Source organism: Nomascus leucogenys, chromosome 4 (assembly GCF_006542625.1).
Source record: "Nomascus leucogenys isolate Asia chromosome 4, Asia_NLE_v1, whole genome shotgun sequence".
Lineage (NCBI taxonomy): Eukaryota > Metazoa > Chordata > Mammalia > Primates > Hylobatidae > Nomascus > Nomascus leucogenys.
This window is the reverse complement of record NC_044384.1, coordinates 11,053,677-11,071,560: the sequence shown is the minus strand read 5'-3', so window position 1 is coordinate 11,071,560 and position 17,884 is coordinate 11,053,677. Positions and strand designations below refer to the sequence as shown.

The following is a 17,884-nucleotide window of genomic DNA, read 5'->3' as shown; positions in this document are numbered from 1 at the left end:
TACTTAGCATACCTGCATAGAGATTCATCATTGATATGCATATCAAATTGTCTTTTTTTCTCTGGCTGTTAACACTTTTTTCTTGATCACTGGTTTAAGCAATTTGATTGTAACGTACATTGATACGATCTTCCTATTTCTTATGCTTGGAGTTTGTTGAAATTTTTGGATCTTCAGGTTTCTACTTTTTATTATATTTGGAAAATTTCTGGTCATTATATTTTTCAAATATTTAACTTCCCCTCCTCTTTGCCAGGAACTCTATTTACAGTATAGTAGGTGGCTTGAAGTTGTTCTACCATCTGTCCATTGGCAGTCATTGAGGTCTCACTAGGGTGGGCTATTGGAAAAGTACTGGAGGATGTTAGGGAGTTTTGATCAATGGGTTGTATCCGTCACTTTGAGGTATGCCTCAGTTTTCCAATGTTATTCTCTGTGATTTGGCCATCTATCTTTGCTAACTGGCACCCATTGAAGTAAGATTTCTACCTTGCCGCAGAGAAAGGGAGAAATAGGATTGCTATCTTTTGTAATATATACATTTTAAGGAGATGGCTTTCAGATCTTTGGAATAACTATTTCTGGGATATAAAACTGTCAAGAAGATGGGAAAATATTTATTCCTTAAAGGGGCAGAGAAATAATTTGCAAGTTTTTGTTTTTCTTTTTAAAAATACATGCTCCAAGAAAAGGGAAGTCAGGGGCTATAGCCACAAGTAAATCTGTCTGAAGTTTTGTCAAGCTAAGAGGAACATTATGACTTTTTTGACGACTGCCATGCTTATTTTATCACTTGTGCTTTTTTTCTGGAGCAGTTTAAATGTTTTTTTTTCTCTGCACTATGTATCATATTTTTCTATTAATTTGCATGACATATAAGTTTTGACTGGATGCTTGTCATTATGAATTTTACCTTGTTGGGTGCTAAATATTTTCATCTTTTTATAATTATTCTTAACCTTTGTTCTGAGTCCTAATTCCATTACTTGGAAACATATCCTTCATGTCTTGAAGCTTTTAAGTCTTGTTAGATGAGACCAGAGTAGCATTTAGCCTTGGGCTATCTTACCTACTAAGTACTGAGAAAAAACCATTTGGATGGAGTACTTTACCTAATGGACTGTGAATTATGAGGTTTTCCACTCTGGCTGTTGAGAACAGGGATGGTTATTACTGGCCTTGTGTGAATCCTAGAGGTTGTTACTTTTAATTCTTTCAGATGTTAGTTTTCTTACAAGTATGCACTGATCACCACCCTGTTGAATACTCTGTGGGCCCCCAGGGTTCTCTCTCTGATGGTGCTCATCTTGGTGAGCACTTTGCTAGATATTTTATTTGAAGACTATGACTAAGAAATAAAATTATTTGTTGTGAATCAGTATCTGAAGCTGTTAGAAATAAATAACTCAAAATGTAAGGGAAAATCAGCCATATTTTTAGATTAAAAATGGAATAATAGAAAGTGATTGATTTCTAAAGGAGCTAGGTATTTGCCAATAATTTTACAGAAAAACTTCTTTCTACTGATTAAACAAATTTATATAATCATCTCTCTAAATGTGTATGTTACAGACTGATAAACAATCACATAAAGAACCACACATCATCTTGTATTTCCTTATTAGATATTTTATTTTATCTGAAATATATGCTAGATAACTTCTTGATAAAACACAAATTACATTTCTCAGATCAATATTCCGTGCAAGTCATAATGAATTATCTATTGACCATGTGATATCCTTTGTAACCTTGTAGATATTTCTGTTAAGAAAAATAAATAATTATTTGGGACTCTAATTGGCTTTTTCCTGGCCTTTCAGTGACTCTGTGGACAAAAATCAGCCATCAGCTAAAATGCGTAACCTTGGATTGTTGAAACAGGCACTGAACACTCACTTTAATGCAATTGAGTTAGGTATTACAAAATGACAGTACTGATTTAAAACAACCATTTGAATCATTTATAATAGACACAATAAGGATGTGTTACTTTTCATGTTTTTTATTTATAAAAATTTTATGATTCAGTAGTCCAATTCTTAGATGAACTACCATCCATATTCATCTGCACCCCCACAACCATATATAGAAGCAAAAAGTTAGCCTCCTATTACATGTATGTTACAAAGTTCTATGTCAAAGAGTAATAATGTCTTCAAGAGATGACAGGTTCTGTTGGTGAATTACTAACAGGCAAAAAGACTTTACACTAATAGATCTTGCTCTTTAAGATAAACCAGAAATCTTCATGCTGGGCTACTGTCCAAGTATGTCTATAAATAGAGAGTTGGTATAGAGTTTACTTTTTAAAAGGTTTTATTATGGAAAACTTTGACTATATACAAAAATAGAAAGAACACTATAATGAACCCCAACATTTCCATCAGCCATATTTAATAATTTTAATCTCATGAACAGTACTTTTTGTCTATATTATTCCCATTTGCATTTCTACCTTACATTATTCTGTCTGGAAGTATTACAGCATGTATCTCAAAACATAAAGACTTACTTATCACTAAATATAACAACAACATTTTAAACCTAAAAAAATTAAAAATCATTTGCTAATATTAAATATTTAGTGTTCAAATTTTCAATTTATGAAGAAATATGATTTTTAAATTGTTTACTTTATTTGAATCAGAAATCAAATAACGGGCAGACATCTTGATTAGATATATATTTTAAAGTGTGTTTATATATATATTTCTATTTCTCCTTTTTCTCTTTTAATAATTTATTCATTAAAAAAACTAGATCATTTATCCTGTAGAGTTTTAATTTGCAATACCCTATACTGTAGTATTGTTTGCTATTTTACTCTATCCTCTGTGTCTCCTACAAAATGAAAGTTGGATTTAAAGGGTTTGGTTTGAATTAATTTCAAGACTTTTTCATAGAAATGTGTCAGTGTGTTTCCCTATTAGGAAGCACATGATATATGATTGTGTCTCATTGTGGTATTAGCAGACTGATACTCATTGCCTAGAACCATAGATGAATTAGGAGTTGCAAAGCTATAATTTTCCAGCTCAATTATTTCTGCCCAAGTTATTATTTGGAATATTTAAATAAAGAGAACTTCATCTCCTATAATATTTTGTTCATTTAAATAAGTCTGGACACATAATAAATTTACATTCCCTCCAACCCTGCCATTTCTTTAACCAAGTAACAAAATAATGAATTGGATCACTACCATTCTTCAATGTTGATCAAATTTGATAAATTTTTCTTTTTTTAGTATCAATATTAAGACATGGATTTAAACTTATTGGATGTGTTTCAATCTATTACTCTATTATCCTTTCTGATATTCAAAAGCAACCATATTTAGAACTCAGGAACCTCTTTATAGGCTATTGAGTACAACTGACGTATTAGTAATAATACATCCATTTTTTATAGGTTTCTCACTTCATAGAATGACAAGATATACTGGAATCATCCTGTTTCAGACCTGGATAAATCAATTTCTTTAGAGTCCAGGGTTCTGTCAGTGGGAAATATCTTAAGACCACAATCTGTGCATACATATGTGCATCGCTACTGAGATGGTCATTATTTCTAGGCCATTTCAGTGGAAAGACTGGGAAACATTGTAAATATGTTGAATTATTTTTGCCTTTCTTTATTGGTCATAGTTTCTGAAACCCTTTTTAATCTATCTTCATTACTTTTGGATTTTAGCATTTTATTTATTTTCATCTTTCCTCAAGGAATCATCTGTTGCATTAATTTGCTCTTCTGTTCCTTCTAGTTTATTCTGAAACATTTTTTCTTTTCCTATATTTTCTATTCTTTCAATATAGAAGAGACAGAAAAGTACAAAGAAGAAAACAAGAAAGGTCACCCAGAGAGAAGCATACTGAGATTTTTGTGTACAGTCAGCTCATTTAAAATACTGATATTGGGATCCTACTGCTGCCTGCTTTTTCATTTTTCATGAAAATAAAACCTGACCTGAAGTGTAATCATTTTTTCTTTTATTTCTAATTCTTTCCTGGGTACTGTTACATTTTTCTAATTCCTGGTTTTCCTGCATCACATTATTTATTGTTTTAATAATTTTGTTTCTAATACATTAAAAATTAATTCTGTTTTTCTTTTTCTATAGTGGGCATATATCTTCCACTACTTCATTGTCAGTAGCATACTTTCACTATCTTTGAAACATTATTTTTATCCTTCTGTCCTTAAAAAGATCATATATGATTCAACTATCATTGTCTTCTGTTGCTCATCATTGCATGAATTAATTTTTGTACTGATAATAAAAAGATATTGAATCTAGAAACATTTTCTGGCTTCACTGCTTGAGAGCTGACTATTCTTAATATTTTCATGAAATGTGCAAAATATTCCTTGTTCTTTCCAAATATTCCTTGTTCTCTCCAAAAATGCCTGGCTCTGCCCCATACTCTACTTTTAGCTGGATTATTTCTTTTCTCTGCTTGTATTGCCACTATTCCCATCCATATGAGTTCTATTATCAGTATTCTCCTCTCAGTAGAGGGTGTGTTTTTGAAGGAAGCTTTGTGTTTTCTGTTTTGCTTTGTTTTGTTTATGAGAGTATACAGGATTAAAATTGTCCTAGTTCTTTGGGCTTTACCACAAGCCTCTTCCATTCACTCACAAATCAGGTGGTGTAAAAATGTGTGAACTCTCCTAGTCTTATTTACTGTTTTCACATTGGCCTGACACATTTGTCAAGGCATGACTATTGCCAACTTAAGGGTTCTCATGTTCTCACGACCTGTTCCTTTTCTTATATTTTCACAAATAGATGCTGATCTTCTGCAATTCATGAAGTCTCAGTAGATTTTCTTAACCTACTTGTATGTTAGGGCTCATTGGGATAACTTTTCACCTCATTTTGTTATAGGCATCTACAATTTTGATTTTGTTAAGTTCACTGCTCCAACTGGTTTTATGGAGAGATTTGCAGACTTTAGAATAATTACCGTCATCATACCACTGCCATCTCCCTGTAGTTCCTCAGAGGAACAGGTACATATTTTTTAATTCCAGATTCACAACTTCCATATATGGTTATTCATAAATTAATCTGCCTAAGGAAGTACTATGCAAGCAAGTTTTCCTTTCCTATATTACCTTCCATCCACTTTTCAAATGAAGGGCATACTTGTCTCTTTTTCTCAGTATTATTTTAAGCATTTTGCCAGAGTAGAAAAACACTTGGGAGTACTTAACAGAGAGATATGTTGAAATATTGTTGTTGAGAAATAAACTAATCAATGGGTCACAAACCTTTGGCATTTCAGGTGGTTTCTAATTTTCTCTTTTGGCATTTCAGGTGGTTTCTAATTTTCTCTTTTGGCATTTCAGGTGGTTTCTAATTTTCTCTTTATAAGAATATCGGAATATGACCTACCAGACTGGTCAGCTTACAAATAATTACAAATAAATTTTGATATTAGTTAAAAATGTGGCTTTGCCATATATTTAGAAGTATATTTAATAAAACACAACAACTCTAGTAAACTAAAACTTCTTCCATGTCTATCTAACATGTGTGATTAATTTTCTTAATGCCTACATTAACAAACGAATGATAATTCTTATCTCATTCTATCAGTAGGTAATTTCATCCATGAACACGCAAATTAATTGAAAAAAGTTCATCTATCTCATTAAGAGATGTATTTCTAGTAAATGATTAGTTTATATTTAATAATTGTCAAAATATGTACTATCTTGTTTATTTTTAAGCAGTTGTGTACACATAACAATTATTAGGATAATTCATTCCAAAAGAAACTTTTAAAAATATTTGGGGGGTTATAGTAATAATAGATACACACATACTTTATACCCACATTTTTATGACGTGCTATAGAGTAAAAATTTTCTCAAGTATAAACATTTCACATGTCATGGTATGATAATCTGGAGGCAATGGGATAATAAAAATTGAAGGAATAAAATAACAATATAAAATTGTAAGTAGATGATAGCAAATATCACATTTCTATGTTTTTAAGATATCATTGCTTACAGTAAAGTGTGATATAATCATTCTATTTAAAATGTCAACATGTAGACTTTTGTCCAGGCCGGACGCAAGATAGCTGTACTCTTGCGAAGACATGTTGGCTGTCCTTGCCTCTGAGCCCAATTTAGCCCTCTGGTCTGTATCAGAAAAGCTGCTCCTTTGGGAACCTCAGTCAAAAAAGAGATGTAGCGGTTCTGGAATAAGAACATAGATTCAAACCGCCCTTTATCTTCCCATAGCACTGTTTACAGTTGGCCTCCTCCCATGGCGATGTCCATTTGCCACCGTGGCACTGGTATTGCTTTGAGTGCACGGGTCTGTCTTTTTGGTATGTCGGTGCTTTTGCTCCCTGGGAACTTTGAGTCTTATTTGAAACTTATGAAGTCTGGGGCCAGCACTGATCCACCACAGCTAAGTTTGCACTCCTCTTCCCTCTCATGTATCACATCTGGAGTGGGATCTCACACTTGATGTGGTACCTGGGAATAGCCTTGAAGATTCCCCAGCTACATCAGTCTAGAGTGGTCGTCTTGGTTCTTACTGTGTTGTCGTCTGTAGGGCTGGCAGCCATGTGAAGAGCTGAGGTTCCCAGCGTCATCTTTCCACACACTATTAAGGTCACCAATCCTCTCATTTGTCACTCTTATCTCCAGTCTGGGCAAAGTTCTCCTGATTTATTTAGATCCTTTTGGGCTTTCAGATCCCCTGGAGCTCAGTAGCAGTAGATCATAGTAGTGGAAAAGGGTCCAGTTTTCCCCTTGTTTCTTTTTTTTTTTTTTTGAGACTGAGTCTCGCTCTTGTCACCCAGGCTGGAGTGCAATGGCACCATCGCGGCTCATTGCAACCTCCGCCTCCCAGGTTCACGCCATTCTCCTGCCTCAGCCTCCCGAGTAGCTGGGACTACAGGTGCCCGCCACCACGCCCGGCTAATTTTTTTTGTATTTTTGGTAGAGATGGGGTTTCACCATGTTAGCCAGGATGGTCTCGATCTCCTGGACTCATGATCCACCCGTCTCGGCCTCCCAAAGTGCTGGGATTACAGGCGTGAGCCACCACGCCCGGCCTTCCCTTTGTTTCTAAATATGGAGTGGCTGCAAAATCTTCCCTTTTCCTGCCCACAGCTTGCCTACTCTGGGAATAGAAGCACTTACTCTCTCTACATATTGGGCTCTGATTTGTGCTGTGGGTCAGCTTTTGGCTCCTTCTCCCTGAGACAGTGGAAACTGCCAGCTCTGTGGCCTCCGTCCTGGGGGCTAAGACTTTTGGTGCCACTGCCTGTGGGTTGCTGGCCTAAAGGACAATTCTGTTCATTAGCCAGAACCCATGCCTTTAACACCTACACAGCGTTATTGAAAGAAGAGAGAGGAGGGAGTGGAAGGGAATTAATCTATCCCAGCTGGAGGGAGATAAAGAGGGCTAGTTGGCCGGGTGCAGTGGCTCACGCCTGTAATCCCAGAACTTTGGGAGGCCGAGGCGGGCAGATCACAAGGTCAGGAGATCGAGACCATCCTGGCTAACATGGTGAAACCCCATCTCTACTAAAAACACAAAAAAATTAGCCAGGCGTTGTGGCAGGAGCCTGTAGTCCCAGCCACTCTGCAGGCTGAGGCAGGAGAATGACGTGGACCCGGGAGGTGGAGCTTGCAGTGAGCCGAGGTCGTGCCACTGCATTCCATCTTGGGGCGAAAGAGTGAGACTCTGTCTCAAAAAACGGGGCTAGTTCATTCTTGGAGCTGCTGTTTTGGGGAGAAAATATATAGCTTCTGACACAAGAGGAAAATCCAGACAATTATCATTGAGCATATTACTTCTCAATGATGTTTCCTCTTATTGCACTTCCAGAAAAACAAACTTCTTAATTTCATGCTTCCAAGTCCATATACCATTTTTTTCTAAAACTGAGTTAAAATACTCATTTTATAAAAAGTAAATATTTAAAAGTCACTAAAAATTTTATTTTTGAGTTTAAATAAATAAACCATTTTAACAAAAACTTTAAAAATTAAAAAATACATCAGCAAGAGAACAAAAGATCACTGAGATAAGTTATTTGACGTCCTTATTTTGACTTGAAGAATGCAGTAAATTTTTTATTTGTTAAAGCTAAACATGGCTGGGCGTGGTGGCTCACGCTTGTAATCCCAGCACTTTGGGAGGCCGAGGCGGGTGGATCACAAGGTCAGGAGATCGAGACCACGGTGAAACCCCGTCTCTACTAAAAATACAAAAAAAATTAGCCGGGCATGGTGGCGGGCGCCTGTAGTCCCAGCTACTCAGGAGGCTGAGGCAGGAGAATGGCGTGAACCCGGGAGGCAGAGCTTGCAGTGAGCCGAGATCGCGCCACTGCACTCCAGCCTGGGTAACAGAGTGAGACTCCGTCTCAAAAAAAAAAAAAAAAAAAAGCTAAACATAATTCAATGTATTTTCTACCATTCTCTAAGGCTAAGGGAGGGAATTAGGTAAAATCTACTTTAAGGGATTTTGGCTAAATTTTTTGAAGCAATGATCTAAGGCATAAAATGCTTCTCTGTGGCTTATCTGCCCATTTGAAGACTTCTCTGTGCATTGGTGAATAATACATATTATTTGGAATCTTGACCTTGCTGTCACATATTTCTGGGCCCACTGCATTTGAGTCTACTCTTTGGACACATTTCTTCTTACGTTCCTCACCTTTGATAAGAATATATTGCTACCAAAACCTGACTAACTGTAAAATACTTGCTCATATACCCTTACGCTAATTGATATTAATACTTATCCCAAGGACCACATTAAAAATGTGTGTATCAACATGAAGGCAATGGGGAGAGCTAATAAAATTTATTGACCAAGCTCAATCTGATCACAATTTCAAAAAATGACTCAAACTTAGTGTGAAGAAGAGATTTGTGGGGTGAGCACGATGAGGAAACTGTTATGAGCCTGTTACAGTAATCTAGGTAGAAATATTCACGTGTCCTGAGCTTGGTGATGGAGGAGGTATGTGGATAGCTGAGAAATATTCAGGTGAAGGAAGTGACAATGATTGGTGATTAAACGGATGTTGCAAATGCATGAAGGCACAGGGGAGGTGACAGAGAAGGAGAAGTTAAAGATTTCTGACCTTATCAGCCAGGCGGCCATTCACCAAGAGAACACAGCAACAAGAAGAAAAACGTGAGGGAAAAAGACAGGGAATTTGGTTCTGAGTATGTTGAGGTTGAGTTGGAAGTGTTTGGTAGGATTTTGGATTTATGAATGTAGAAAGGAAAGTTGAACAATGAGCAGAGAGATGAAGGCTTAAGCCATGACAGTAGATGGGATGACTCTGGGTTGGGGCATTGACGATTGACACCAAGCAAGACAGAGAAAAGGGAAAACTGCACAGAAATCCAACCAGGAGGGAAGCAGGAAAACCATTCTTTGCATAAGCCCAAGGAAGAGAGTCTTTGAACAAGGGCATTGTCAACTGTGTATAATTATGCCAAGGAGTCAAGTAAGGGCAGAACTGAATATTGTGTGGTGGAAAGTATGCTGGTAGCAGAAGCAAGTGAGAAAGGTAAGTGCAGCAACTCTTTCAAGGCACTTGATGGTAAGAGGAAACAAAGAACTTGAGTGGAAGCTCCAAGACTGGATAAAAGATTATCCTTTTTGTAAATCTCTTCAAGTTCCTTGTAGATTCTAGATATTAGATGTTTGTCAGATGGATAGATTGCAAAAATTTTCTCCCATTCTGGAGGTTGCCTGTTCACTCTGATGATAGTTTCTTTTGCTGTTTAGAAGCTCTTTAGTTTAATTAGATCCCATCTGTCAATTTTGGTTTTCGTTGCAATTGTTTTTGGGGTTTTAGGCATCAAGTCTTTTCCCATGCCTATGTCCTGAATAGTATTGCCTAGGTTTTCTTCTAGGTTTTTTATGGTTTTAGGTTTTATGTTTAAGTCTTTAATCCATCTTGAGCTAATTCTTGTGTAAGGTGTGAGGAAAGGGTCCAGTTTCAGTTTTCTGCATATGGCTAGCCAGTATTCCCAGCACTATTTATTAAATAGGAAATCCTTTCCCAATTGCTGGTTTTTGTCAGGTTTGTCGAAGATCAGATGGTTGTAGATGTGTGGTGTTATTTCTGAGGCCTCTGGAAACCATAGTTCTCAGCAAACTAACACAGGAACAGAAAACCAAACACCGCTTGTTCTCACTCGTAAGTGGGAGTTGAACAATGAAAACTCGTAGACACAGGGAGGGGAACATCACACACCGGAGCCTGTCAGAGGGTGGTCAGGGGGCAAGGGGAGCGAGAGCATTAGGACAAAGGCATGCTGGGCTTAAAACCTAGATGATGGATCAATAGGTGCAGCAAAACACCATGAAACATGTATACCTATGTAACAAACCTGCACATTCTGCCCATGTATCCCAGAACTTAAAGTATAATCATAATAGTAACAAAGAAAAGATTATCCTTCGACCCTTGATCTCCCACACTCCCTCATCCCCAACCTAAATGGAAAGTATTGAGCAATTAAATGTCAATGGGGAGGAAACCAAGAAAATTTCAAGGTACACGAGAGAAACAACTCTTAGAATGAGTTTGCCAAGTACCCTAAAGGTATGAAAATCTTTTTTTTTTTTTTTTTTTTTGAGACGGAGTCTTGCTCTGTCACCTAGGCTGGAGTGCAGTGGCGCAATCTCGGCTCACTGCAAGCTCCGCCTCCCGGGTTCACGCCATTCTCCTGCCTCAGCCTCTCCGAGTAGCTGGGACTACAGGCGCCCGCCACCACGCCCGGCTAATTTTTTTGTATTTTTAGTAGAGACGGGGTTTCACCGTGGTCTCGATCTCCTGACCTCGTGATCCGCCCGCCTCGGCCTCCCAAAGTGCTGGGATTACAAGCGTGAGCCACCGCGCCCGGCCTAAAGGTATGAAATTCTAAGTACAACTGAAGTGATTAGACTTTGACTTTAGAAGAGATATTTTGGAATAGATGTCTCTGTAAAGGCATGCAAATTTGTATGTTTCATCACAGGAAGTAGGAGGTCCTTAGCTCCTATTTCTCTATGAAAGAAGTTGAAAGATCATTTGTTGAAAGTTATGGGAGAAATGGGAGATTTGGTGTTCGGGGAGATTGAATAATTCTACATGGTTAATAATATTGACTTAAATATTTGGTGCATGATTTCACAAAGAGCAGAACTTTGGAGTCTGCATTAACTACTTAATCCTTTTAGGTCATTTTGAAGGTTAAAATGTGAGGCAAAATGACAATAGGGTGTGTTACTTTTTTGCCTTTTTGTAACTATTTTTCTTTTTCTACCATATATGAATAAGAAAATACTTTACGTTACACAACACTTTTGTTTCTTAGACATCATCTTCAGTTTTTTCCATTCCATGCTTATCTGAATATAGAATACATATTTATATATAGTACTGATAATTTTGCAGAAGTGAATTATAGCAGATATTTCTGAGATCAAGGATATGGCAAATTGCCTGGTTTAAATTTTCATAAACACTGCAGTACAAACAGAGGATTTTTAAACAGTGATTTTGGAGTTATATTATGGGACAAACACAGGAAAAAAAGAAGGCTTACCAGAGAATATACTAAATAAATATTAAACAAAAGGACGGGAACTAGGAAAATGCTTTGTAATGCTGAGTAATTCACCTTATACAGTATTTTCTATTTCTCTCACTTTCAACTTAAAGAATGTGATATATCAGTTGTGGATGACATTCATAATTCCACTAAATTAATCATTGTTAGCATCTGTAAGTCCACTGCTTTAAATTTTTCAGCTGCTAAATAGATTTTCATTACAAATCCATTAATCTAAACCTAAAGTTGAAGAAGCAAGTGACAAAATTGAGGTTATTTTGAGTCCAAAGTATAATTTTAAAATGTTCAAAGTAATTCTGTTTTTAAAGGAGAAAGTATAGTTGTTTAATCTGTTCATCAATTTTCCCTGCTATATTGTTTTAATGTCTTCAGTTGTATAATATTTTATTTATTACTTATTATTTTTATTTATTTTTTTACTCCTCCATGCCTAGATTATACAAGTAACAGTGAGGAAGCCGGAAGGTCTGGAGTAGGATAAGGACCAGGAATAGGAGATGAGGGCTGAGGAGTTATCGGACCATGTGGATAATAAGGACTTTGATTTATATAATAAGTTGTTTGAGAAGCTACTGAAGAAAATTGAGCAGAAGAGTTTCACGATCTGAATTGCTTTTTAAAAAGCTTTATTTGGTTGCTATCTCGAGAAAGGAAGTATGAGGCTACATGCAGAAGCAGAAAGAATGGAGGCTATTAAAATAACTGAAGTAATAGATCATGGTGGTTTTTGATCAGAATAATGGTGGAAATGGAGAGAAGTAACTGGATTTATTACATATTGTGAAGGGCAAGCTGATTTAAGTTAGCTTTAGCTTGGATGTGACATGTGAGAGAAATAAAGAACTTAACATATTCAATAATTTTGGGAAGGATGGTATTGCTATTTACTGAGGTGACAGAGACTGACAGAGAAACAGTTTTGAGGGAGAAGTTCTGAATTTGGCTTTCCAATGTGTTAAGTGTGGGATGCCCTTTAGAGGTGTTGAGTAGGAAGCTGGACATGTGCATTCAAAGTTCAGTGGAGAACTAGAGGCTGGAGACAGACACTTAGAAATTGCCAGCATTGCAATTAGTACAAATGAGGTAGGTGCATGGGAACTGTCCAATGGAGTAGATCAGTAACACAACAGGCACCGGGACCAAACTTCAGTACACTCCAGTATTAAATTCTACTTCCCAAATAAATTTTTTCTTGACATATTTTAAAAATTTCCTAGAGGATTATATTTTATTATTTAAATTTTTGAATTTGCTGTGTCCTTAATTTATGAGTGTAATATATTCTTATTTTTTTCTTGAAGATAGTGATTACAGTAGTTTTTTTTAAACTAATATTCTCTTTTATATCTTACATTGGATCCAGTTATTTCTCTCCATTTCCACCATTGTTTTGATCAAAAACCACCATGATCTCTTACTTCGGTTATTTTAAGAGCCTCCATCCTTTCTCCTTCTCCATGTGGCCTCCCTTTTCTTGTTTTTTCTTTCCCTATAGACATTCTGTTCCTTAATCTCAGCCTTGATTATTCCTGTTTTTCTTGTTTTGTTTTTCTGCCACTCTTATGTTCTTCACATGCCCAGAGATCTTTGATGTTTCCACTCACAGTGATGAATGATATGGATTTATTTGAGGTATTTGGTGTGGGTTTCTTTTGCTGTTGTTTATAAAAACTTGCTTTCCTGCCTCTTCTCTCTTTTGAGTGGTACAGTTCATCGAGAATTCTGTTGACAATGGAAGGGTTTATTATTGGATTTAATTCCCTGTAGTTTAATGACAAGATTTCAGAAGTTAAACGGGGGCATTCAATTACCGAAATGAATTCGATATTATTTTGGTGAACCTAAACAAAAACTGGTTGCTTTCATTTTTCTTCTACTAGCCTCTGTTTTATTTAGCAAAGTAATTTATATTCTTTTGGCCAGGGACTAATGCTACATTGTCTATTTAACTTCCATGATAGTGAGCTGGACTTGCATACTCAGACTTTCAAATAACTCTGTGGTATTATCTCTTGTCCTCGTCCTTGCCTTCTGTGTGCTCTCTTTATGTTACCAGCTCTGAACATGGAGTCTCTCTGTAGTGTGTTGGGAAATCAGGCTTCTACCATTATTGTAGTTGATTTCTAGTACACTGGACTATGACGTTTTCTGCTGTTTCCTTTACTACCTCTTGCTATCAGTTTATTGCCTTTTAGACAATTATTTCAATGGCCTTTAGGTTTATAATTATAGATGCAATAATGGTTTAACACTCAGGTAATGCATTTGGCAAGAACTTTCTTAAAATTTGCTTCCTCCAGTTATTATCTTTGTGAATTTAGAAAAGTTACTTAAGTCTCTTAACAACATGGTTCCCTTTTCTGTAGAGGAGGGATAACGATAGCAATACCTAACATATAGGATTACTGTTAGCATTAACTAAGGCAATATATATCAAGTTCAGTTCCTGGGGACTAGTACATGCTTAATATTACTATTATTAATAACAACACTATGAGTACTACTTTTGTATTTTTAAACAGATAGTATAACATTAGTTTTTGTATTTTGTTATAAGATCGCATACATATTATGGATGATGGAAACATTTACCTACATAGCTTAAAATATATGTCAATACAACAAAACATAGCTTAAAATATGTCAATACAACAAAAACAGCATATATGTGTGCAGCTACACATTTTATATATTTATCAAATTTCACGGTTCTGCTGAAAATTTTTAATTTCAAGAACAGCTGTGGGAAAATAATCATTATTTGCATTTGTAGGGCTTTTGTCACTTTTCTGTTTTTTTCTGCAGTCATTTTCTCTGGAAATTTATTGGCAGCTTTTATAGATCTTCTTCATATATTTTATCAGCCCAAGCAGTATATATATATATATACTTGCCCAAGTTTGTCTCTGTTACAATTAATATACTATTAATGCTTTATAGAAAATAGACATAAAAAGGATTACAAAGAATACTGAGGTACTAATATTCAGGATGAAAAGATAAGGGTTAATTGGTTCGTTTAGAAACCAGTTTGTCAATTGTTTCAGAGTTTGTGGAGGTAACTGAGTTCTGCCTATTTTTCAACTGATAAATTGGGATTTATGGAGATTTGCTGATTTTTTTTTACAGGTTAGCATTTTTGAACCACAAGTATAACAATAAACGGTTCAACCACAATCATTACATCATCAGCAACAAGGGTGCCAGAATCCACATAGGAAAAAAGCAGAACAACACTAAAGCTAAATGAAAGACTAATGTGGATTATCCTGTGACCACCCTATAATAGCATCCTGTGTTTGTAATTTCAACTTTCTCTTTCAGTTTGACATTCTTCTTGGTCAACATAATGATGAAATGGAAGAACTGTCAGGCAATATAAAGGAAGAAGCCAAATCTCAAAACAGCAAAGACAGAGTGATTTGTGAGTTAAGAGCAGAGGTAAGACATTGGGTAAAGAGTACCATATATATTAAAACATAAATGACTGCTGTTAAATGCCATACTATTTTAAGTAGGGTAACAGACGTGCCTTTGGTTACTTTATGAAAGTGAATGCTGCTGCTAATGTGATCAGCTCGTATGTGATTTAAAAGGCTGTGGAATGACATTGGCCCATAACTAGATCTGAATTATTTGAATATTAAAAAGATGAAATATTTGACTATGAAACTATCTGGTAGCCAATACAAGTCTTACTGTGCCTAAATATTTTTTAAAAGTTCAACCAGCTGCTGGATCATCTGTGTTCATTTATTTTCAGAACCAGTGACACACAAGATATGTGTCATGTAATTTCTGGTGGAATTAACATTGCTATTGGCAGCTAACAACAGTGAGAGATAAAATAAATTCACTTTTGTTATAGTTAATTCGTTTCTTAGGTACACCAAGTAGTGAAAACACTTATTTTTCCACTCCTGCCACCACCAACAATAAGTGAATTTTCACAAATGTGTAAAATCTGAGTGTTTTTTACTGTTCTGTAGGTAAAAACAGAATTATTGTCCTTACAGAAAGGAGAAGGGATTGAATTATTTGTACTTCATAGAAAATAGCATGATGGCATTAAAAATGGAAAATCACAAATTACTTGTCTTGGAACAGATAATTCTGGGAAAATATCTTGGAAACAAATGTGTAAGAGCAATTTACAGACTGAAATGAATTTAATGCAACTGTAGGCTGGTAGAAAACTGATTTGTATTAGGTTTTCTTCCTTATATAACTCTGCAAATTCTGAACTGACATCAGAGTATATTTACCTCAGATGAATATAGTGCAATGGGGGAAATATACAGATTTTGGAGCTAGAAATATACAGATTTTGGAGCTAGAAATCAGCTCCTGATTACTTTATTCTGGTCAACTCCATGAGCATCTCTGAGTGTCAGTCTCCAGATTAAAATAATAGTAATAATAATATTAATAATAGTCATGAAACAAATTTTGGAAAATGTATATACTGCAAGGGAACAGTTTTCTGAGACAGAGTGCTCTAGTACTGGAACTGACAGCTAAGCCGCTTAGGAGAATTATATCCTCCCTGTGTTCCTCCTCATCACATCAGTGCCATCTCTTGACCGCTCTTCTATGAGTCCTAAAACGGGTGTTGGGGTGAGACGGCATGTATCAAGAGGTCCATTATGAGAAAGGCTGAACTGTTGAATACAAATCTTCCTAAGTCGAAGGGAAAAATTGGTGGCTTTCATAACTTTTGTTTTCTAAGAGGAATCAGACTATCAGAATAGATACCTCTTTTTCTTGACCCTCAGCTCTTGAGAAGCATCTTTCATTAAACATTGCACAACATGTTGTATAAAAGCTTATTTAATAGTTAACAGCAAAAAAAGGAAGAAAGCACATATAGATATTTATTTAATATTTAATCTTTGGTTCTGCAAATATTGTATGGTTTCTGCTGTGCTGTGTTCTTGTAACTCAATGGTGTGGGATGTAGAAATGGACTTGCCTTCAGAGAACAGCCTTCAGCGAGGGGTACAGTATTCACCAGAGATCATACCTTTTAGTGTAAGTTGTCAACAGTTTGGGAGCTATACAGCAAATGTGAGTGATGCTAGGGGGATTGCCCTAGCCAGAAATTTTAGATGAAATACCAGATATTTTATTTACTGACATAGTTAAATAGCATTATCTTTGACATGAAGGATATTGTATAATTAGAACTCCGGGGTCATCATAATTTAATTTTTAGAGATTGTCACAGTAGGTGTTGATCTGAATTGATTTAAATCTCCTGTATCTCAATTCCTCTTATTGACTTTACATGTTCTAGCAAAGAGATTTCAATTACTGAGAATATGATGAATATATTAGAAATGGTTATATGATTTTGGAGCAGGATATTGAGGAATGCAAGCAGGTTACTCCAGAAGACTGTTAGTGATACAGATTTAAACATTCTGGGTTTATATTGACAAAACTCAGGAAACAGAATATATAAAATGAGATTGATATGAGTAAACCATTGGAGAAAAATAACAGTCTGGGAAAACAGAATCAAGCTGTCACAGAGAAATATACTTTCTGGTCATCTAGATAAATACAAGTTTAAATACTCCATTTTTTTAAGAATAAAACTGTTACTTTTTCTGCATTTATAGAAATCTGATAAATAGAAAGTTGAATAACCAATGAAAGCCTGTAATCATTTATCCAGGAAATATTAGGTGCCTTGAGTAACAGGTGTTTCTTTCAAAAAATTTAAACTATATAGTTTGAAATAAAATACTGAAAATAATCTTTGATAGCACATCAGTAGTAGCTTTTCTTGGTCGCTAGGTCTTCTGAAAAGATTTCTAGCTAACTTAGGTTGATGATTGAATTACAACCTGAGGTTTATTGCCTCCCTTAAGTTTCTTACTGTCTTCTATTAGAGAAGAGCTCAATGACGATTATGATGTGAGTGGGGAAAGAAGGGACTGTATCAATTAAAACTTTAAATATTAGCTTGTCTTAGGAATAGCCCACCTCCCTTCTTTAGAAAGTCTGCATATTTTAGTGCCGACTTCAACACATCTAGTGTTTGACACCTTCAAGCTACTTGAGATCTTTAATATGATGCCGTCCAGCTCTTATCTGCCTTAGGACACAAACACATACATTTGAACTTTTCCTGTAAGTTGTGTACAATTCTTCTAAGACCCTGTTTACTGTGTCCCATGAGGTCAGAAGTCAACTTAGCAAGTCTACACTAATATGCTAATTTCTTTCATGTCAACATAGCAATTTTTACTCTCAATGC

The 17,884-nt window shown here is 35.7% G+C and overlaps 1 protein-coding gene and 1 pseudogene across 3 annotated transcripts in view; both read left to right on the top strand.

Moving 5' to 3' along the window:
- Positions 1–17,884, top strand: part of CCDC102B (coiled-coil domain containing 102B) — a 338,340-nt gene that overhangs the window by 138,717 nt on the left and 181,739 nt on the right. For all 3 annotated transcript variants that reach the window (XM_030810285.1, XM_003264327.4, XM_030810286.1), the window contains one exon: positions 14,944–15,060. In XM_030810285.1, the coding sequence (XP_030666145.1) occupies positions 14,944–15,060 (117 nt within the window). The remainder of the gene's footprint in view (positions 1–14,943; positions 15,061–17,884) is intronic.
- Positions 382–6,597, top strand: LOC105739611 (annotated as a pseudogene).